Raw genomic sequence first — 22,804 nt, 5'->3', positions numbered from 1 at the left:
AGCTGGCGGGGCAGGGTCTGGGTAGGAGGAGGCAGGGCAATCCCTGTTGACGTTGCTCGTTGGTGAGATTAGTTGCAGAGTAATATGAACCTACATCTCTACAGTTTCATCGTGCAGTCCCTGCTGGAATGCAAGCTGGTTTTAGGGTGTACCCCACTGTTCTGCCTGAAAATGGATTTTGTTCTTTCCTGTTCTTGTTTACTAGTGAGGTTGGTTCTGGGTTGGGTCAGGTTTCCTGACAGAGAAGTCTGAGATCTGTGTCAGCTAATTGTAAACCCAAAATTTCAGAGTCTTGCCGTTATTTCATTTATTCCAGTCGATGCTGTGCCTCTGGTTTAGATTTGTAGGTAGCAGGGATTTAATTCTAAACGAGTGTCCAAAGAATCCTGCCTGAGGAAAAAAAAGCTGCTTTGAAGGGATGAGAGTTAAAAATGATAAAAGTGAATGGTGTTTGTAAGTAGCTATTTTCTCGTGCTGCTTATGAAGACTGATTACTACTGAAAGCTCTGCTCTGTAATGGGATATTATAATGGTCCCTTAGACTCCTTGGAGTTTCCCTTAAGCAGTTGGATTACTGGGTTCTTCAGATTTTCTCAGAGATCTTTGATGCAGAACCTCTCCCCATGTAGAGTAGTAATTTTATATAATTTCTTTTCTTTTGAGATCATGAAATAAATTTAATTGCTGAACAGTATCAGCTTTGTTTGTTTTTGCTTGGATTTTTTGTTTGGCTTGATTAGGTTTTTTGATTGAGTCTCCTTCCAGATCTGTTAGTGCAAGTAATGTCTCAATCACGTAACTTGCAGCCAAGTAGTTAATGGTCTCATATTAATTCATGGGAATTTGTTTTTCTTTTTTTATAAAAAATCAAACCACTTCAAGTCAATTATAAAGCTTTCGAATAAATTTTACGGGGGAAAAATTGGAAAGCGCAGGTCTGGCGGTTTGACGTTTGGCAGGAATTCCCGTTGCAGAAGTGTGTGTCGCTCCGTTCCAGCCCTCTCCTCCCCACGTGTTTCCCCGCCCGGTTCCGATGCCCCTCGTGGAAGCGCGCTGCGGCTCAGCGATGCAGCGCACGTAACCCGCCTGCACCCTGGTGATGCCCCGCGTTCCCCGGCTTACGAATCTTCTGCCTTCCTAGTTCGGCCGTATTCCAAGATGCACCGTGTTTTGATTTGGGTTTTCTAATGTCTTTTGACAGCTGAGCTGCGTGTGCATCGGCCTGGACGGGGGCTGTTGGCTGCAGATTTACACCGATACAAAGAGAAGGGCACGGGGCAGCTCTCAGCCTCTCAGGCTCCTGTCAGGCCGAGTTTATGCTCTCTGTGAAACAAAGCGAAAAGAAACACATGGTCTCAGCAACGGCAAAGTAGCAATTCTGTTAAGCAATGAATTTGGTAATACAATTTCTCCCCCCCCTTCCAAGGAGACTTTTTTACCCGTTCTAGGATTCAAAGATATTTATTAGATTGCCTGAGGGATGGTGCAGTAGTGCTAGCGGTTAACTGCTTTCGGCTTTATTCAGAGAGCACCTTTTGTGTCCGTCTCCTCTAATCCTGGCTTCCAAAGATCGTCCCTCTCCAAAGAGCATAGCTGCCACACTGTCACACTCAGAGCACGTAGTCTGCCTGCCTGGGCACGCTGCCCCCATCCGTGACCTGTAACGGAGGCTAGGAGAAGAGTATTAGGACCAGAAATGGTCAGAGAGAGGGACCAGTTTCTTTCCTTAGTTTCTCCATCTTTGTATTGGTTTCTCTGTTGCACAATAAAAATGGAGTGTAATTAAAAGGACTCGGAGCATGTATGGCATTAACAAACACTCTTATGCCTTTTTTTTTTTTTCTTGACCTCCTTTCTTTGTTTCTGATGTAATCTAATTTACACCATCCCTGTATCTATTGCAGATCATAAATTCCCTCAGGTAAGGGCTGTTTCTTTTCCTCTCAGGTGCTGTGCCTACCTCTGATCTATTTATAGAGCATAAAAAGCTGTATGTTGTTTTATATTTTGCATTGTTTGCAACCTAAAGAACAATCACTGTTCTTTGGTACTTTCTTCCTTTTTGGTATATTTGCTTTGAATGTTTTACCTAGGCACAAAACAATGATAATTAAAATTTAATTTGACTTAGATATTTTAGTATGGAAGCTCTTTTAAAAAGGGGGAAAAAATGAACTTAGTAGCTATGATTTAAAGTATTCCTTATCAGATTCTCAGTACAACCTTATTGCTTTTTTGTTTTCATCCCTGTCCTTCAGTTCCTTCGCTCTCTCTGCTTCGGTTGCCATAACGTGACGCGTACTGGAAGTCTTGGACTTGCAGTTCAAGACCTTGCACCAGCAGTTATGTGGAACTAACAGGCGCTATTCACAGAGCAGGGAAAATGGTTGGCTCTTGGGGCCTTGCATCATATTTTGTTCTAGTTGTGTTTGGGGAAGAAAAAAAATTAACAAAACCAAAAAGCATCTTGGTGACAGAACTGGAAATAATGAGAAACCCCGCAGACACTTAGGTGTTCTTTTGCTTTTGATCAAGTCATGTGGAAAAACAGTCCAACAACATATGATTTTCCTCTCTTTTACAGACTTACAATCAAAGCCAGTCTAACAAAAGGAACATCCACAAAGCTATTTCAGGAAACAAAGCACTTCATTTCTACCAGCACAGCCCACGTATGATTCCAGAAGGCGTAAATCCAGAGTTGCATAAAATGTTTATTACTGCTGAAAAATACGAACCAAGCAATTCAAGAATGCTTTCCAAAGAGCGAAGAACTAGTTCCCTCCAGCACAAATCTGCTCTCTTTTCCTGTGTCACTGGTAAGAGGATTATGGTGTTTTTCTAAGCACTGCATAAGCTGCTATCTCATGTTGTTATATTACAGCATATCAAAACTGCGTGCTCACATGAGTTTTGGGTCTAGCAAAAGTGTAATTTCTGTCCACTGTAGCCTTTCGACTGTGATACTGTGCTGACTGCTGCTTTGATTCCTCATCCTTTGCCTTTAGCATCCTCGAATCAGTTCTGTCCTGAAATAGCCGTACTTCAAATCAGACGTTGGCTTCATCTTTCTCCATAGAGCTTCTCATGGAGTCAATGACAGAAGGTCAGAAACTCCAGCTACAAACAGAAGAGGCAAATGTTAATGACGTCTTCTGAAGACTTCCGATATACCTCTGTCAGGGGGCATGATTGCCACTTAAACGTTTAGTGATAATTCTATACCAAATCTGGTTTTGAGCTTTTACGGTTAGGCTTCATGTTTTCATTAATACAAGAAAAGTATGTCTTATGCCTTTGTAAGTGACAATAAAACTGAAGTGCTTGAAAACAAAATGATTTTGAGGGAGGAAAAGGGGAAATCAGGGGTAGGGTATTTATGAATTGCACACACCCTTGGAGGAAAATGAATCTATAAAGAGAAACAGCTCTTCAGCTGATGCAGTTACACGGCACTGAAATGCTCAGTAAACTGAACATAATTGTAAGAGGAGAAGAAAGAACCAAGCTTTGTAAATACTTGGAAATTGTCATGCGCGATCTCTTTGGTTAAGTGCTTTCTGTAAAGGCCAATAGTGACTTCTGGAAAGAAGAACTCTGAAAAGCTCTGGGAAACTTCATATTTCAGTATCTGAGTAGTTAGACTTTAGAGTTAGTGGCGTTCAAATGCTTCTGGTCACAAAAGTTCTTACTATAAAAATCAACATCTGATCTCTTTCCAGACACCACCCAGGGCAAACAAAAGGCTGACCATAGAAAGAGGAAGCAAGCTACAAAATCACGCAGGAAAATTCAGCTTCCCCTTTGGCCTCCAAACCAGTTCATGCTATCTCCCCTTTTCCAGGGTGGAAGCATAACGGAGAAGAATTAGTATTGATAAATCGATCTGTACATGCCCTCCTCAGCCCAGGCTCCTTGTAAGTACGTGTGTGCTGCAGACACAGCTGTGGCACGGCTGCGATGATGCTCCTGGTCATGACGTTTCCCCTTGTGCCTCTGGAGCCTTCTGTAGGGGATGCTTCTCTGGCCTTTGTGCACAACCCCGATGGCGGCCAGTGTGAGGAAGACCAAGGATGGAGCAAACAGGCACAACTTGCAAGAAAATAAGCAGAGAAAACATGGAATTAAAATAATCATTTTAGAATATTTGTAAGTCTGTCCTAGGAAATAGAAATGAGAGGCAGTAAGTGCATAAAGAAGATAATATGCTGAACATCTTTCCTGCTGAGGGAATAGCACTTCAAAGGCGGTAATTACCAGGTTCCTTTTGTGTGAAGTAGGTTAGCAGCTGCCACAATTGAAGTACACGGTGTGCGTGGAGGCCCATCAGTCGCCGAAGATGAGCACGACTGACTGCCCGTCTCGCAAACAAGTGTTACATGAGTGCAAATTATTGAGTACCAGCTTTGTGCTGAAGTCCCCCTCATTACTGTTTGAAGCAAGTGGCTGTTTCTGGTTTTAATGATGTTCAAGATAAATCTCAAAAGGAAGAGAAAGCTCTTTATTTTTTGCATTTTCTCCTCTCCTTATTTCAGTGCTCCTTTCTACATTAGAAATTGGAAAAAGCTAGCAGTAATGAATACGCTGTGTACGTCCTTCCTTATGCTCTCTTCATTTGTTCTTGAGGTTCAGTCGACCTTCACGTTTGCCCATGGAAAAATACACGTGCACAGAAACTCAAGTACCACGGGCAGAAGTATCACAGTAGTTTCAAGCATTCTCCTTTTCTAGTTAAAATGAAATATTTCTTGTTCTTCTTAATTTGATTAAATTTCTATTAATTTTACGCTATCCTTCCACTTCAGAACCTCCTTCATAAATTTTGTGTTTGTCGGTACCAGAACGACACATTACTCTTGTCTTGCCCCTTCACTAACTGTGTTCTTCAGTTGTATGAAGAAGTTGTACGAGCTTTTCTTCAAAAAGTACAGCAACGAGAGCAAAAATCCCATTACTTGGCAGTCCTCTTACATTATTTCTTCTAATTTGAGATTATTTTCTCTCTCTCTGTTTTGTTTTTCTTTATTTATTTTAAGGAGTTTGCGAAAACCGAGTAGCATATTAGTAAGTGCAGTAAAACCAAAAAGCATTAAGAAAGAATAGTTTTGCGCTTAAAATGGCTCAGGCTCATTGGAGAAAAAAATCTCTGAGCATATATCTTTGGTGACAGCTCATGTTTTTTATGCTCATCTTTTTTTACTTTATAAAATGAGAATAACGATCGCACAAGATAACTGAAAAGGTGCAAGTGCTGTAAGATCTGGATGATCATCTCTAATGTTAGAACCTTTGCAAGTTCTCTGCCAATCTCCCTGCTCTGAGAGGTACGAAACCACAACAGTCGTGGCAAAAAATAGCTAAGGTGCATTAAAATGTGCTTTTCCCCTTCCCTGCTGCCCCTGGTAGCTGAATGTCATTTTAAGCTACCAGTGATTTCTGTTGTTTTTCTTTTTGCAACGCATTTGTCTAGATGAAATCTCATTCTGTTAATTCTTCTCCTGGTTCTTCACAATTCCTCTACTCCCCCTTTTCAGATTGTATCAATTTTGAGTTGTCTATAGCTGCGTTTTCGTTTGATTTTACAATTTCACGTTATTTCTTTAATTGCTGTTTTTATCTTAACGATGCAATCTTCTTTTACTGTCTTTTTCTAAAACATACTTTAGTCCTTAGACCTTTGTGGGGTTTTTATGCCTTTCCAGTCGCCCATAGCCTTTTAATATAGTGTGGCAAGGCCTTTGGATGGCTGATAAATTTCCCGAGTTCATCTCCTATTTGAACTAAACATGCGTGATAATGCACATTACCTTCTCGAGCGGTTCTCAGAAAACTGGAAATACTACAGAAGACTGCTGGTTTCGGTGTTTATTTTCTTTGAAAAAAACCGTTAATCAAGGCTGTGTTTATGCACAGCTACTTCAGTTCCTGAAATTCAGCTTTCTTGTCCTGACAGTACCCGTGCAGTAGGAAGGCACGAGCCGCTCTCTTATTTCCCTGTTCCCTGGGGAATTTTCATAGTACCTTTTCTTTCTGCCCTCTTATTCATCTGCATGTCCTTAATAGAGGAGATTGATTCAAAGAATAACTAGCAAATATTTTTGTCGTAACAAATTAATGTTGCTTTCCAGTATTTAAAGAGTAACTTTAAAAAAAACAAAATAAAGCTTTACTTTGCAGTTTGTTCCCCGAGGTCTCCGAGACACACGCTTAGAATTCAGTCCATATGCTTTCCCTGTTTCCTATACTGTCTTCAGAGCCTCTACGTGTTTGATATAACGTATATCTATTTATATCTGCCTATCTATATCTCTGTTTATATGATGCCTTCCCCCAGACGATCGTTTAATACATAGATGTATCCGTAATTATAACGCATACAACACTATTTCGTTACTTGTTTCTCACACAAGATTCTCTGTATCTGGTTTTGCTTGTGGCGCAGAGGAGGTATTTTTTCTTTTGGCTGGTATCATACAAAGTTCTTTTTATCCTCTGTATCCTTTTCTTAAGTAGGTAACATTTTCCCTGTTATTGTTTTTTCCCCCATAGGCCAAAAGCAAATGCACCGTCATGAGAATTGGTCTCTGTCACCTGAGGAATTTGAAATATGGGACAGACTTTACAGGATTAAGGAAAGCGATGGAGTAAAGGAACCAGTATTGCCTCAGATTCAGTTTGAAACCTTAGAAAACCTGGAAGAAATATCAGTGAGTTTAACCTCAATGTGATGTTTCCTTTGACACGAAGCCTAAAGGATACTCTAAGTAACAAAGTCAGCTATGAATTTGAAGGAGGTCTATATTAAAAATGCGGTTCTGCAAATTATATGTAGGTTTTTGAGGTTAAGAATTAAGGAATTAGGTGTTTGAAATAGGTCTTTGAGGTTAGATCTGTAAATTAAAAATACATTTGAAAGTCCTTCAGTATCCAATATGTTCTGTTCCTGTTTTGAAGAATTCCGTGCAGGATGCTGTATTCATGTATCATATCCACACTTTTTCATTCCCTCATTTATATAACTATAAAAGTGTTGCTGAAAGAAAACCTCAAGTTTTACAGGCTCTTTTTTGATTCGGAGGAAAAAACTAGGAGCTTTTGTGCCATTTCACCACTTAAACCAACCTGTCTTCCACGAAAAGTCATGACAACACAAAGCACGGAATTGTTTTTATTTTGGACCAGAATTAAACCTTTGTGATAATGTTTAGAGACTTCTCTACTTTCGGAAGAGTTATTGTCCCTGGCAGAAAAGTAGATGTTAGTTTTGCTGAACAATTTCTTGCTTAAGACCTCCTTGCCAATCTTACTTTCAATCTGCAGAAGCATGAAGAGAAAGCAACTCGTGAACTCTCCTTGTCTGAATGGAGAATTTGGCAGAATCGTCCTTTTCCTACATCCATGGTTGATCACTCAGATCGTTGCTACCATTTTATCAGTGTTATGGAAATGATAGAACTGATGAGACATGAACAGGTAAGGTGTTTGCGTTGGGCTGGCTGTAAAGATGCGCGAGGATTTAATGGACAGTTGAATATTTAAAAAAATAACGAGTGCTCTAGTTCTATCTGCTCAGCTGAAACAAAAAGTGGGGCAGTGTTTGCGTGGGCTAAGTTAGGCATTGTGAAATGGATAATGTATATTTAGTTTTATTCCAAAATGTCTCCTACTCCTGTTCTGTAGTTCTTAATCTTTTCCACAGAAGTTGTTTAAAAATAGCTAGTATTTCCCTAAACAGACCCCCTCCAAATCGTTGTTTTAATGGATCCAAGTATCATTTTTTTTACAAAAAGACTGTAAATACAAGAATTGTATATGTCAAGGAGCAAAGTCACCAAAAGCGATGTTAGAACTATTCCAGAGTGTAACAGGAATTGGAAATAATTTTGTATCATGTATGTACATTAAGAGGATTCCATACAAATGATGCAGTAATGTATTGTGTGTTTTAAGATGGTTGTGTTTTGAGGCTTTTTGGCTTGTTTTCCATGAAAGCTTTAATTAAAAACCCCCTAAGAATTAAAGGATAAGAGGAGAGCAGTCAAACATGGATGAAAACCATTTGGGAGTTGAGAATTTTGTTGCCTAACAGCCATGAATAGCAGATACGCCTTTATAAGGAAAGGCACGCACAAGAAAATGTGTGCAGAGGTAGATGTGTTGACAGTACCTGAAGACTTCAGTTGTTCACCATGCCATCTTTTCCTCCAGTTTAGCTCTCCTGTGTTGCACAGATACTGCTTTTTAGTGTGTTGAAGTTTTCTAGGTCATCAGAATCTGTTGCTAAGCTGCCAGAGTTTCCTGAATAACTAGACTAATCAAGGAAGAGAATAGAGACATTGTAGTTGTACTCCTCGCTAGGAAAGTGTATTAATGGAAATTTGTAAATAGATTTCAGAGCTAAGATAAGCTGCTCCACTTCATCTCAGAACAATGGCATTCTTGACTTCTTTGAGACTCGGTGTTCCCAAGCTAGGGTCAAGAACATGCTGCCAGAGAGAGAACTCTGGGGAGAGTTCAGGGATAGAGAGCTGAAGGAAGTTAAAGAAATGGTTAAAAATTTTAGAATCACTCTTCTAATTGAGGACTTCCCTCCCTACCACCAGATTGGGCACTTGAGGTATTTGTGACTTCTGTGCAAGTGTATTGCTACCAGAAGTCTGTTCAGGTTCCCAGGCGCCTTCAAAGTTGTAGGTGCTAAGCCAACATCTGGCACCCTTGAAGTAATTTACAGAGCAAATCTGTGAGTCACCAAGCGAGTCTCCAGTCTTCTCCCCCAAACTCTGCCGTAGCTGGTGCCAAAAATCAAAAGCAAAGCAGAGTATCAAATGCTTGCTTTCACGAGCAAGCTTTTACAGAACTTAGAGAGGGAGGTCTGTCTAATGTCCGTCATGGGAACGAGACAGCCCAGCTCACCTACCTCTGCCCTCTACCACTGCTGGACAGAGAGGGTGTCCCTTCAACAGGCAGGACCAAAACTGACTTCTTACATCGTGGTCGTTGTGTTACGTTCCGCTTAGCTCTGTTGATGGCCATCCTGCATGGGCAGGCTCTGTGGTGCTGCACTCTCTGTGCCAAGCTCTACTCAGAAATCACGCTGCCATGTGCCGTCGTAGCACACGAGCTCTCTCCCCAGGTACCTAAGAGCAGTCCTGCATACAGCACATTGCAGAAAGTCTGCAGAGTCTTGGAAAATGCTGGGACATCTGCATCGGAAAGGCCAGGATACAGCTATTAATCAATAACAAGTGATAAACAGGTGGCTTTCACTATTTCTAATTTAACAGCTAAACATCAGCTTAATCATGATACGCTGTAGGTAATGCTCTTGCACTCAGAAGGGTGGGACTGCTTGTTACCTCATTCAGCTGCCTCCCAGCTCAAAGTTTCAGGCATTACCTGGATTGATTTCCAGCCAGCTTCCTCTGATCTGTCTTAACTAGTCATAGGTGGAGACACTGAACTTTCTTATCAGTTAGAGGACAAATTGTAACTGGATGTCACTGGCGTGCTGAAAAACGCCTTCTAATGACTCCGCTGAATGTGAGAGGTTACAACATGACACGTCACTCCACCCTGTTAAATTCTTCTAGGGGAAAACAAAGCACTAGCAGTAACTCTGACCATGTCTGACAAGGCTGAAAAGGCAGAAGCTGTAATCGGCACTGACTCCCAGTTTTCAGACTTCAGTGATTGTTGGCCTCTTTCTTATATCTAAACCAAATTGTCAAGGTTCAAGAACATCAAAGCTTCACCGTAACTCTTTCACAAAAAGCAGAGATGCAATGAGTCTTAATCTATTTTGTCAGCACTGACAGTGGTTTCTTGTACGTGAGTTTTATTAATATTTTCTTAAGTCCTTGACTTCCCCGAAAGGCACTGATAGTCTTCCCACAACAGGATATGTTCCCACTGACATTCCCCAAAGGGAAGGGAAGTGACTGATGAATGTTGTCTGTACAGCAGCATCACCTTGGAGCAGTCGCTGTGCTGCGGCAGTCCTTACTCATCAGGTGGATTACACCGGCAAAAGCTTGCTGCCCTGCAGTTCACAAGAGAGCTATCGCCCATATTGCTAACAGGAGAGCATGCGTGAGTGTGGGGAGGTGGGTTTGTTTCCCCGTTATTACTGGTCTTGTTGTTATTCAGTCTTCCTACAGCTTCAATGCTGGTGAACCAGAAAACGCATACAGAGAAAAATGGGTGTGATTACACAGTAAATCAGACCAAAGAACCTTTCGGTATAACATTTTTAAAAAATATCTCTGTTCTAAACCATTTCTGTATCTCTGTTATGAGAGCTGCTTTGAGGGCTATCGCTGTTACCATGGAGCACTTTGGTTTGGAGCTGTGGAGCTCTCTGGTCCAATCCAGGGCCGTGTGGACCAGGTGCCTCAGGTCCTTGACCAGTCAAGCCTTTGGGATCCCCAGGGCTGGAATCCCACAGCTTCAGCGGGCCCCTGGCTCAGCATCGGATCGCCCCACCCTCGTGGTGAAAAAATTTCTCCTAATGTCTAATTGGAATTTCCCTTGTTACATGTTGTGCCCATTAACTCTGGCCTCGGCATACCTCGAGGGAGTCTGGCTCTGTCTTCCCTGTGCTCTTACATTAGATAAAGATGGTAATAAGATCCCCCTCTTCAGGCTGGAGAGAGTTCCCTTGGTGTTCCCTTGTACATCCTTGTGCTCCAGCTCTGTGACAGTTTTGGCCGCCTCTGCTGGGCTTGATCCAGTCTGAGACTTTTTTTGTACTGGGGGCCCAGAACTGGACTAAGCACTCCACATGTGGTCTCTCAGAGGATGAACAGAGGACAAAAATCACTTCCCATGAGTGAATAATCACTTCAACCCCAGGCAACGCTCCAGGCCTGGGGCAGAGGGGCTGGGAAGTGCCCGGCGGAGAAGGCCCTGGGGGTGCTGGCTGACAGCCGGCTGGGCATGAGCCAGCAGTGCCCGGGTGGCCAAGGAGGCCACCAGCCCCCGGGCTTGTGTCAGCACTGGTGTGGCCAGCAGGAGCCAGGCAGGGATGGGGCCCCTGTGCTCGGCCCTGGGGAGGCCCCACCTCGAGTGCTGGGCTCAGGTTTGGGCCCCTCGGGACAAGAAGGGCCTTGAGGGGCTGGAGCGTGTCCAGAGAAGGGCAGCGGGGCTGGGGCAGGGTCTGGACCACAAGTGTGCTGGGGGGTGGCTGAGGGGGCTGGTGGGGTTTAGCCTGGAGAAGGGGGGGCTGAGGGGAGCCCTTCTCGCTCTCTGCAGCTGCCTGAGAGGGGCTGGAGTGAGGGGGGGGTCGGTCTCTGCTCCCGAGTCACCAGTGACAGGGCGAGAGGGAACGGCCTCAAGCTGCGTCAGGGCAGGTTTAGATGGATATTAGGAGAAATGTCTTTACTGAGGGAGTGGAAGTGGCATTGGAAGAGGCTGCCCAGAGAGGTGGGGGAGTCACCATCCCTGGGGGTGCTCCAAAAACGTGTAGATGTGGCACTTGGGGGCATGATTTAGAGTCATGGTGGTGTTGGGTTGATGGTTGGACTTGATGATCCTAGAGGTCTTTTCCAACCTTAATGATTCTATGATTCCATGGTTCCCTTGCCCTGCTGGCTACCAATCTTGCTAATGGAGCCTGGGTGCGATCGTCTTTGTTGCCACAGGGGCACACTGCTGTCCTGTTTCTCTGTCCTGAGGTTTCTGTCATCCTGTTGAGGACCGTCTGAACAGCAGCCCTGCCCTCAAGCTTGTCACCGGCTTCCCCTTCCCTGCTATCATCTGCAAACTTACCAAACGTGCACTCTGTACTGTAGTGAAGGTCAGTAATAAAAAAGTGTTAAACACTGAAAACCTCTGAGAAGCACTCCCAGCAGCTAGCCGCTGGCTGGACTTCATACCAGTTATCAGAACACTTTAATCATGGTTATCCAGCCCATTTTCCACCCACCATCATAGTCCACTTCAAACCATATCTCACGAGCTCAGCTATGGGGTTTGTCAGGATCTTTGCTGAAGTCAGGGTAACCAACATCCACTGCACTTCTGCCCATTAAGCTGGTTACATCTTCATGAAAGGCAGTCTTGAATTCTTTATCCCGAAGCATTCTGCATGATTCTTGGGGTATTCTCTGGGAAGCTTGACAGGTTTCTTACTGGTTTGAATTGAAGTTTGTACTTTAAACTTAAAATTGGAATAAATAAAACATTAATGTAGCGTTCCAATTGCACACATTTAGATTTTCCTTATGATATAGTATTCTCAACGCTATTGCATATAAAATTGTTCATGTCAGGATCTTTAAAAAATTAAGAAGGCTTTGCCAGGGACTGATTTTGCCATGTTGCCCATAGCCCAGACTTACGGGGAAGTGCGGATGTTTTACTTTGGTAGTAACTACTCCGCCGAGTTCTTTTTTTAATTGAAGAGTGCTTGTTTTTAGAAGAAAATTCTAAATTAAAAAATGCAAAAGTAGAGCAAAATGAATTAAATTTAGAGATTTGTAGGCAACGTTTTAAATTTCTGCATGCCTACTAAGGCGTGTTTACGTAGGTGGATATGTCTTGGCTGTGTTCCTGGCTGCTGCTGTGTGGGTACGAGCAGCTGTGGGGGACAAATCCCACGGGCTGAAAGAGCCGCCTGGGTTTGCACGTGCAGGACTGGACGTCACCGGCCCCGTGTGTTTTTCACCACTGTGTTTTCCTGAGCAGTTCAGTTCGGCGTATGATTGGGAAAACCGTGAGCTTTAAAATCATGCTTTTCTCTGCCAGATTTGAATTTAATCCCATTTAATATCCTGCTCCGATTCACAGGGGGACCCCTTGGATGCGTTGTGCTTGCTCAAGGCACGGGCAGTCCAGGCACGGGGCCGCTGCCGCCTCCTGCGTTAGCGTGGCGTGCTTGTGCGCGGCTGGATTAACGCATCCCCCGACGCGTTACCCGTGCTCAATATATAGCGCACAGATTGGGAGAGTCTGAATTCAAGCTCGATGTTTTACAGAGTACTTCGGCCTGGGCTTTCCTGGTGAAGATTGTTTCTATGGCAAGTTTCAACTTTGAGAAGTTTTGCTTTACCTTAGTGTTAAGATGAAAGTGTAGGAAGAGCTATTATTGAACAGTAGGGTAAAGGGATATTACTCCAGCCTCTGGGAAATTCACCTTTGGCAGAAATAAAGCTTGTAAAAAAATCTACCTAAAAGGTTAGTCTTGTATGAAAATGAGTGGATGGAAACAGTAATTGTTTTAGCAGCGATTCAAAGGCTTTGCATGTATGTACTGTGCATCCAGGTTCCTCCTCTAAATGTTCCATGGCCAAATATACCGCTGCTAATCTGTCTGACGTTAATTTACGGATCTTAATAGCAGAGGGGTTTAAGACAAGTACAAGTCAAAGCCACTTCCTTAAATAGCTAAGATATTGAACTTCAAACCACAGTTCTGATTATTTTCTTACCGAGGGATAAAATATAAAGACAGGCAATTCACTAATTTACTATGAATAACCAAATGATCTGGAAGTTTCTGATGAAACTAATTATTTATTGGGAAGAATCTCATTCAGAGATTAGTAATGACTTAATACAAGCCAGCTCAGGAGGTATTTGTGTCTTCTTTATGGGCATTTTCTTTTCTCTTACGGAAGAAAGCTCAGGAATTCCCTGACGTGTAGCTTTCCTTTCTTGTACGCATTCAGTGATTCCAAGAAACCTCCTATGCAGTTGTGTTTTGCATAATACATTTAAAAAGTCAGTTAAAAGGTTTAGATATTTTTAAATAGACGAAGTGAAAGTGTTTGTATATGAAAGTGTTTGTATGTGAAACTGTATGTATATGCTCTTAAAACCTTAAAGATGTTGGCACAATGAAAAGAAAATAAAAAAGAAAAAGAAATCCCAGATACGAACCCTGCGACAGGCACATCCACTGCAGAAAAGCCTTTAATGCCTGTAGCTTTTTCGCTACAGCAACAAGAACTGGGCAGATGGGATTGGATTTGCTCCTAGCTCTGAGCAGGGATTTTTTGTGTGACACGGTAACAAATCATGTTGTCCTTATGCAAAATAATTCAATAGCTTTTAAGCGTTTTTGAAAATTAAACTGTGCTGTTTGGAAACAAGGTCAGGGCCAAGCAATCATTTTCAGTGAAATGATACTTGTCCGAGTTTCTGAGGGTAAGTGACAGGAGATACAGAAGTGCGTTTTTTTTCGGGAGGTAGGCAATTCTTAATGACTTTTAAAAAGTTGTAACATTGTCAAATGTGGGAGCGTCTATTTCCCACTTCAAAGCGGGCAACATGAGCTGTGGTCAGAACAAGGATTCGCCCTAGAAAGGCAAAAGAAAACCCAAAGACTCCCATTAGAAGGGTTGTCTCTCTTTTTCACTCAGGTCATCTCTGATACCGAACACCTTGGGTGGCAGCGTTCAGGAGGTGAACCTGGAACAACTGCCACTGAAATCACCTGCCATTTCTCACCTGTCTTAGGTTGCCTCGAAGGGTTCATGGGATGACATGCCTGACAGCAGGGAAAATGCTCCCAGGGTACCCTAAAATTCCAAAGGACCTGAAAAGGCTTTCCCTGATTTTGAATTTTTAAATCGGACATATTCTGGGGGGAAAACACGGTGTTTCCAGCAAGCTGTGGCTTTTTTCCAGGAGTCACTGAATTCAAAGTTGAAAAATTGTTCACATAAGGACAATGACATTTATTTCTTTGGTTTTTTAGACCCTCCTTGCCAACAGTATGTCTCAGGTTAAATTCCTGATCTGAGGTGTGGCAAAACTTCTTCCCCAGCCAGCAACAAATAATTTAAGACAGCACATGACGTTCAGGTTACAGTATTTTATGACAAGCAGACTATAACGCCTCTGTGGAACTGCTGGGTTGAGCCGTGGGACAGTATTTATTGCCTGGGCACCGAATCTGGCTTAAGCTAAAAGATATCAAAGCAAATAATCTATCTAAGAAAAAAACCCATAAGAACTTGAGAAAATCAAGCAAATACTCTATCTTGGGATTCTCGAAAGAAAGCTGCGCAGAGGCGCCCAGCTTGTTCGTTATTCCAGAAAAACCCGACGGGAACACACGTCCTAGCGTGAAGGTGGAAGGATGTTTGTTTTGTTCTTGGACGGCAAGGCTGCCAGGGAGAGCCCACAGGACCAAAAATGTCAGCTCTCCAATTAAAATAGTTTCTTTGTGTCGTATTGATTCTTCTGATCTTGTTGCCAAACGATTTGTGTCCGAACGCTAATTGAGACCTGCTTTAGATTGCTCGGGCCTTTAATTGCTTTCTGTTTTAATGATCCTGTGGGGTTTTGTGCTCACAGTGAGAACGGAGAAGTAAGAGCGATTAGGCAAAGGATTTTGGGGTGTCAGCCATGTGAAAGGGACAAGGGGATTGAGCAGATTGTGTGTGGCACCTGCAAGGGCTTAGCTGTGTTAATTTGAGATAGCGTATCTGCTGTGTTTAGGGGTGACTCAGTGTTCTGGTACAGCGCTGTGTTAAAGCCTCCTGTAGCCCTTGTGCCACACGTCCAGGCATACCAGCCAAAAATATTCTTTCCACCAAAGTTAAATGATCTCAGTTTTTTGAAAATGTGCCATAATTTTGCAACCAAAACCAGTATCAAGCATGTGTTAATATAGGGTTGCCAGCTTAAATCTGCGGGCAAGAGAAACGTCTCGTGCGGACTGTGGTACGGTATCTGCAACACCATTGTACGCAGCTGCCCGCCTTCTGTGGGGCTGTATCACTAACGTATGCGCTCATGTATGCACTCCTGATCTCCCTCCCTGCTCTCGGTGGAGAAGGAGAGCACGTATCGATTCTGCCTGTTGCCAACTTCTGTTGGGTTCGTTCCATCATTATTTTATTGGTTTAGGGGTGTGTGCAGTAACATTGCATTTAGGTTCACAGAATCCCAGAAAGGCAGGGGCTGGCAGGGCCCTCTGGAGCTCACCCCGTCCCACCCCTGCGTGAGCAGGCACCCCCAGAGCAGGGGCACAGGGCCGCGTCCAGGCGGGGGGTGAATGTCCCCAGGGAAGGGACCCCACAGCCTCTCTGGGCAGCCTGTGCCCCTGCTCTGGCACCCGCACAGGGAAGGGGTTTGTCCTCATGTTCAGGGGGAACTTCCCGTGTTCCAGCTTGTGCCCGTGGCCCCTTGGCCTGGCGTTGGGCACCGCTGAAAAGAGCCCGGCCCCATCCCCCTGACACCCGCCCTTCAGGTATTTATACGCACTGATGAGATCCCCCCTCAGCCTTCTCTTCTCCAGGCTGAACAGACCCAGGTCTCTCAGCCTTTCCTCACAAGGGAGATGCTCCAGCCCCCTGAGCATCTTCGTAGCTTTGTAGGTTTCTGGATTTAGAATACTTGTATGCTGTTTTTCTCAAACAGTCAAAATATTTAGGTGCGTGAATAATTGGTTGGTTGTTGCTTAAGCTCTTGCAGAATAGTGATTTGGCAAAACTTTTACAGTAAGTGTGCCAAGTGTAAACTGACAGCCCATTTGTATAGTCTTGGAACTCATGCAGGAGCTAAGTATCTTTTGGTCTAAACCCAAATGTCTTTGAAGTTACTATCTGTGTTTTGAGAGGGGATAATACTTTAACTTTATTTTTAATACTATGATAATGCACTGATGACAAAGTTTAGTGCAATATAATCACATTTATTTAGAACACTGAACTGCTACTGTAGTTGAAAAACTGCTTTTCAAAGCAACAGTCCTGCTATCTGCTTGAATACACATGTGACTGCTCGTGTTTTTAATGTTGGCATGGAAACTAGCTTAGGAAATTACTACGGCCGCTGGGATTCAGGGGGGTTTTGCTATGCATGTTTTCCTGGAAATGACTTATCGGTGTCCAGGCCATTGCTGTGGGTCTCCCCGTAGTGTGGTAGGTTTCCCCACTCCCCCTGTATATTCCTACAGCGCTTAGCAAGGGGACATCCCCGGCTAAGGGAGTCAAATGTCGCCTTTAGCCTATCCATCTGTGGTGTCCGATAACAGAACAGTCTGTGGTGACCAGGTCAGGCACCTCTAATACCAACTAGCTATCGCTTCTGGCCAGAAAGCTTTATAAAATAAGCAGTTACTAAACCACAGATTGTTTTCTGACACTTCAGATGTTCTTGAACATTCACTCTTGCCTCTGTAGCCTCTTTAATGATACCTGTTCCCATAATTGCTTGGGTACATACCCTGTATTCTGCTAATAAATCTTCCTTTTTAGGGATCTTTTGAGTGTTTGTATTGTGTAGCTGTGTTTGCTGTAGAGCCAAACACCCTCTCAGATTAGAGTATCAGCAAAGTAAGTACAAGCAGATAAATGACCGGTAGCCAATTGCTACTAAGCAGGAGCGGATGGTAACTTCCAGACTTCCCAGCCGCTGAGATCAGCCTGGGTGTCGCAGGAGCAGGAGGCGTCAGGCACTGACTTGGGTTTTGAACAACGGTGTTGGGTGGCTGCAGGAGAGAGGGTTTGTGATTCGTTCCAGACAGGCTGCCTGAGAGCAAAAAAGCGATAGATTTAGTAGATACATCAGTAATGTGTCATTGTTAGGAAGAGAAATATCACAGCTTTTGTAGAGGGAAATTGTGGTTTCTGTGTCCCTCAGGCTTCTTTCATGAATCACCTAAATATATTTTTAAGGGTCATCTGATATAATATACTTGAACTTCCAAAAAAAGGTTTTGATGGTGTTGCTTCCCTTAGAGTCTCTCCTGGAACCTGAGCAACCGCGGAATAGGAGGGGTTCATCATCCTGTTCATTAACCAGCTCCTGGCCTGTACTCACATGGCAGGGAGGTTAGCAGTGAAATCACACAACCATCAACATTGTTTAACCTTTTTGTAAATGGTTTGGAGAAGCGATAAAGTAAAAAATGATTTTTGGTGATAAAAGATGGCCGTAAAGAATTACAAAATTTCCTAAAGAATTAGCCTGTGAGCAAGATCTAAAAAGTTGCTGAATAAATTCTGTACAAGTTCAAAGTTGAATGAAGGAGAAAGCTGCCGTAGCCAGGAAGGGGTTGTTTTGGCTACTTTTGTGTAAACATTAGTTTAACGAACACTGTTACTCAAAAAAGGGATTAGCATTTCAGAAATCATCAGGAAAGGAATATAAAATAAAGACAAAAAAATTACATGATAGTCAAAATCTGTCATATGCCCATATCTTGTGTCTAGCAAAAGTTCGTCCACTGCCATTAAGGTCATTGGTATAGACATAATTAGCCAGTGTCAGCTGACATTACGGAGCCTAGGTGAGCATGTGGACGTGTTTTGGGGAAAAAGCACTCTATAATTTCTTGATTTCTGTACTTTTCTCAATTCTTGGCCAGATGCAACACACTGGGTTAAAGCAGCCTTTGTCTGACAGCTGTGGGTACTTGTCCTCTTGCATTCTTGTGCTTCAGTCTCATCACTGGGCACTAGTAAGTACTGTAGAGTACACAGTTGTATGTTAAACCATTTCAGAGAGGGACATTATTTTTAGATTGGGTATTAGGAAAAATGCCTTCCCTGCCAGAGCAGTCAGGCCCTGGCACAGGCTGCCCAGAGAGGGGGGGGAGTCACCGTCCCTGGGGGTATTTGAAAGATGTGTAGACGTGGCACTTCAGGGCATGGTTTAGGAGGCCTGGGGGTGTTGGGTTGACTGTTGGACTTGCTGATCCTAGGGATCTTTTCCAACCTTAATGAGTCTATTCTATAAGATTTTACTGCCTACAGCCCAGTTTGTCAAGCAGGTGAGCAGGATTCCTGAATGGCAGGGATGGGAGGAGCTGGAGAAGCACTGCTCACTTTGATTTCTCTATCCTCCAGAAGTCTTCCATTGTGATTGAAGGGCAGTTTAGCTTCCTCAGCGAGTGTGTGTTAACATATCCAACATATTAAAAGCAATAATTATAGCCTAGGTGATATCAGTAAACCTTAAGAAGTGTTTGTGGGGTGTGGGGGAGGACGGTCACAGCTGAGAGCATTTGAGGCATTGCATTTTGTTGTCCAGAATACAAGAAAAGGTGTCTTCCGTGTGTTGAGGATCACATGTGGGGGCAAACACAAGGGTTTTTCCCCTGAGTATTAAGGGATCAACTGATTGCCTACAAGGAAAAAATTGTAACCACTTGACATTCGAATAGGTTGGAATATGCTGCTTTGATATCTGCTCTACCTGCTCATGCAAAATACTCTGTGAAAACCAGCAGCTTTACTGCTTGATTTTTTTTGTTAATATTCATGCTAAACTGTAAGTTAACCAGAAAAAATACCCATGTGACGAACGGTATTGGCGGTGTTGACTCCGTGGGATTTATTCATACTCAGTATGAAGGCTGAAAACCCCAAAGCCTTTCTTCCCTAGATGTAACCAAAAAACCAGGTCTGAAAATAGGTTCTGCTTTGGGTCAGAAAAGACTTCAATGGCAGTTGCTTCTGCTGCTTTTGCCTCCGTTTCAACCAAGCTTTCGATTAAAGACGTTATAATTGTTAGAATCTATACTGTACCTGTTCACACACTTACCCTTTCATTTTTAAGTAGCAAAATTACCAGGGTTTTGGCAGATACCTGGATCTCCTTAGAAAATGTACATCCAAAGCAGCTTATGAGGAGAGAGAGGTTAATTTTAATTTTTATATTAAATGCCTTAAATTTAAATGCTAGAAAAGAGGGTGTGTGTATTTGTGTATATATACATATATTTATATATTAGAAGTGAAAATTTTAATATTGAAAGTTTACTTTTTCCTTTTTATTGTCTATATTAAAAAACCCTATTGCTTTTTAAACTGAATCAGTAATTCTAAGCAAGGTCATTGATTTAGTACAATAATATACGAGCGATGCCTGTTTTTCTACTCCTGCATGACCTATTTACTGAGTAGCTGGTACACACTGGAGCTCGCTAGGTTATAGAAGAGCTGATCAGGTAATTTTAGATTTTACAAGTTGTACACGTTCGAGCTAAAATGTGATACTGATAATTCTGTCCTTTCACTCCATCAGTATTAACTAGATTCACCGGAAGAAAGTATTTTGTTTGGGAGAAAGTATTTCCAACGGCTGAGTTGAAGTAGAGCAGTTACATAACTCCATGTAAGCCTGAAATTAGGTTACTAAAGTTTGCCCTAGATGCTAAATTCTGCTAGACTTCCCCCGTCCCCCCAGGTTAGACCAGAATCATGGGCGTATGCAGTGGCCTAATGAAGTTCTTCACTGTAACAACTCCTCGCTCCTGTTTTCTGTCCTGTACCCAATGACTTATCCGTGTGAGAAATTTCCCTAATTTGCCTTCTCTGATTATTTCAGGATTTTGGTAGGGACTTTTTGCAAGCCTTTCAGAAAGCTGGGAGGGTGGTAGGCGTGGCGGCACCTCCGTGGTTTTGCTTGTTGGTCTCTTCAAAGAAATCTAACGGGTTTGTAAGGTCTGATTGTTTTCAAAAGCAATATTGACACTTTTGAAGAAGACTCATCCAGTACTTTTATTATCTGCTATATCGTCTACTAACTTATGCAGTATGGACATATAAGGGTAGCAACGTATTAGCTTCCTCCCTGACCGTTAAACGATGGCACCACATTTGCCACCACCTAGTTCCTGAGGTATGTAAGCAAGAGATTATGTACCTTTGGACGACGTGCTACGGTTCTGTTACCCCTTACTCTCCTAAACATACAACTGCGTGTCTGGCCATAGGAAAATGTAAATGATTTGCTCTTATCTGCTCGCTCTCTGGTCCAGTTGTGATTTGAATTATCCTTTTACTTACTCAGAACCCTCATCTTTTCCTGCAGGTTTGATTAGTTTTGCGTTGCTTTACTCTGGGTTACTTAAAAAGTGCAGAACAATCTAGGGCCAAGAACGATCTGCACTGGCACCTCTTAAATGTGTGTTGGGCGGGCAAGAGCATCACCTACTTCTGTTTCAATAAGGCTTAGTGGTTTGGCAGCTAATCCATCGTTAATCCATTTAACATAGGTTCTGTTCTTACAATGCTTCGTACTTTAATTGACGTATTATGCAATTGCGTAGTATCCACTTGTTACTTACATAAATCTAAACATATCATTATCGACGCCGTTACCTTGTCAACCAAAGGTTTAATCTCCTCAGGTGACATTTGCAAAGTTAATTGGACCAGGTCGTGTTGATTGTTGTTTGTTACTGCTCTTTGATTTCCTACAAAGACTTCCGTAGCTTGATTTTGTGTTTTGATTGAGCTTGAGGGGAAACTAATTATTTAGAATCTACACATATCAAAATTATCTTTTAGCCCTTTCATAGTAATTGTTTTCTTCAGTATTTGGTATTAAGACTTCTTATAAATCAGCCTGTATAGGCTGGGGAGCTCCTTGGAGATCTCTTTTTAAAAAAATCCTAATCTTAGCTTCTTTGGATATGTTTATAAATGGATAGCCTAAGCCTAGGCAAAGGTGTAGCAGCTGAGCAACATCTTCCGTAGTGAGAAATGGAGTAGGAGTCTCACGGCCCTTTAGAGCTGGATCTCTGGCAATTGAACCTCCTCCCCCTGCTCTACTGCCCTGCTGTGCTGACCGTATAGAAACTGCATAGGTTTTTACTGACACGGGTGTATCACCGTTGGGAACAGGGCTTGTAACCAGCTGCGCCCCCACCCCAAAACAGCCTGTACACAGATTCTTCCTTATTTATTCTGCATATCATCCTTCCTGTGGCATGTGTATGAAATCAGTGGTAAAACCTAAATACTGATAACGTTGATGATGATGATGTTGTTATTGTTATTACTGAGAGCGAAAAAATATTAATACTGGACAGTCTGCTTTATCTACTGCAACCAGAGAGGATCCAAAACTGTGTCAGGATGTGATCCGTCTTCAGATGCATGGAAGACGGCTTCGAATCCTGTTTCAGGAATCCATTTAGACAAGCCAGGCAGCAGTACTTTTAGGTATGGTTATTTCTGCCTTGTGTAACGGGGTAGAATGACTTTCCAGGGGGGTTTTCAAACCTGGTTTTCCATGGTTGACTCCTCTGGCTCCCGTAGGGAGCCTAGCAGTAAAAGGTTGTTTAACAGCAGCTCCAGGGGTACCATCTGTGGAAACTCCAACTGCTTAACAGCCTCCTTTGGGGAGACGCCTCGGTGGTCCCGGGGGTCCCGGTTTTGTCAAGATGTTGGTGTCACGGTGCCATTGGTTAGAACAGCTCTGGAAACTTCCTGAGCAACTCAATTACCCTGAGACCAGATGTTGAAGAAATGAGAAGGCGTGTTCTCTATGAAGGAAGAGCAGGGGTTATGCCCGTGGGAGAAGAGTCCGCGCATTGCCTGGGTACATATGACAGGGAGTGAAGGGTCTAGCTTGTGCTTGTGCAGAGCTAGAGGAGGATGGGGGGCTGCGAAATGCTACTGGAAGATGCAGATGTTGTTGGAGCTTGAACAGCGAATATCGGTATGGCTAGCACAAGCTGAAGTAGAACTGCTCTAGTAGTATTCCTGTGGGACAATGAGGAGGGTTCAGGAGGTTAGGATTATGAGGACCTTAATTTTTTCCTACTTGTATCTGGTAAGGCTTTTGGAGAATGTTACTTGTATAGGAAGCAGGTAACGTATAAAGGTACATCGTTTAAGTTCAGGATTAATAAGCCTAGGGATTCATCTGACTGAACTGCCAAATAATTGTACCTTCTGTTTAGATCTTACATCCTCATTTTTATTAGCCAAACAAGTTTAGACTTTGAACAAGTGTTTCAAACCATTGCTTTCAGAGCCTCATTTGACCCTTACTGTTCCTTTGGGAGATTGCATTAAGATTTTCAAATCTTAATTTAAAATGGAGAGTGAGAAGGACA

General features: G+C 42.9%; 1 protein-coding gene across 1 annotated transcript in view; it reads left to right on the top strand.

Moving 5' to 3' along the window:
• Positions 1 to 22,804, top strand: part of FANCM (FA complementation group M) — a 75,007-nt gene that overhangs the window by 37,706 nt on the left and 14,497 nt on the right. The window contains exons 11-13 of the mRNA XM_064461196.1: positions 2,585 to 2,819; positions 6,550 to 6,707; positions 7,321 to 7,473. Coding sequence (XP_064317266.1) covers positions 2,585 to 2,819; positions 6,550 to 6,707; positions 7,321 to 7,473 — 546 coding nt within the window. The remainder of the gene's footprint in view (positions 1 to 2,584; positions 2,820 to 6,549; positions 6,708 to 7,320; positions 7,474 to 22,804) is intronic.

The sequence above is a fragment of the Phalacrocorax carbo genome, chromosome 9 (assembly GCF_963921805.1).
Source record: "Phalacrocorax carbo chromosome 9, bPhaCar2.1, whole genome shotgun sequence".
NCBI classification, from domain to species: domain Eukaryota; kingdom Metazoa; phylum Chordata; class Aves; order Suliformes; family Phalacrocoracidae; genus Phalacrocorax; species Phalacrocorax carbo.
The sequence above is the reverse complement of the archived record's forward strand: the minus strand, read 5'-3'. Positions and strand labels throughout refer to the sequence as shown.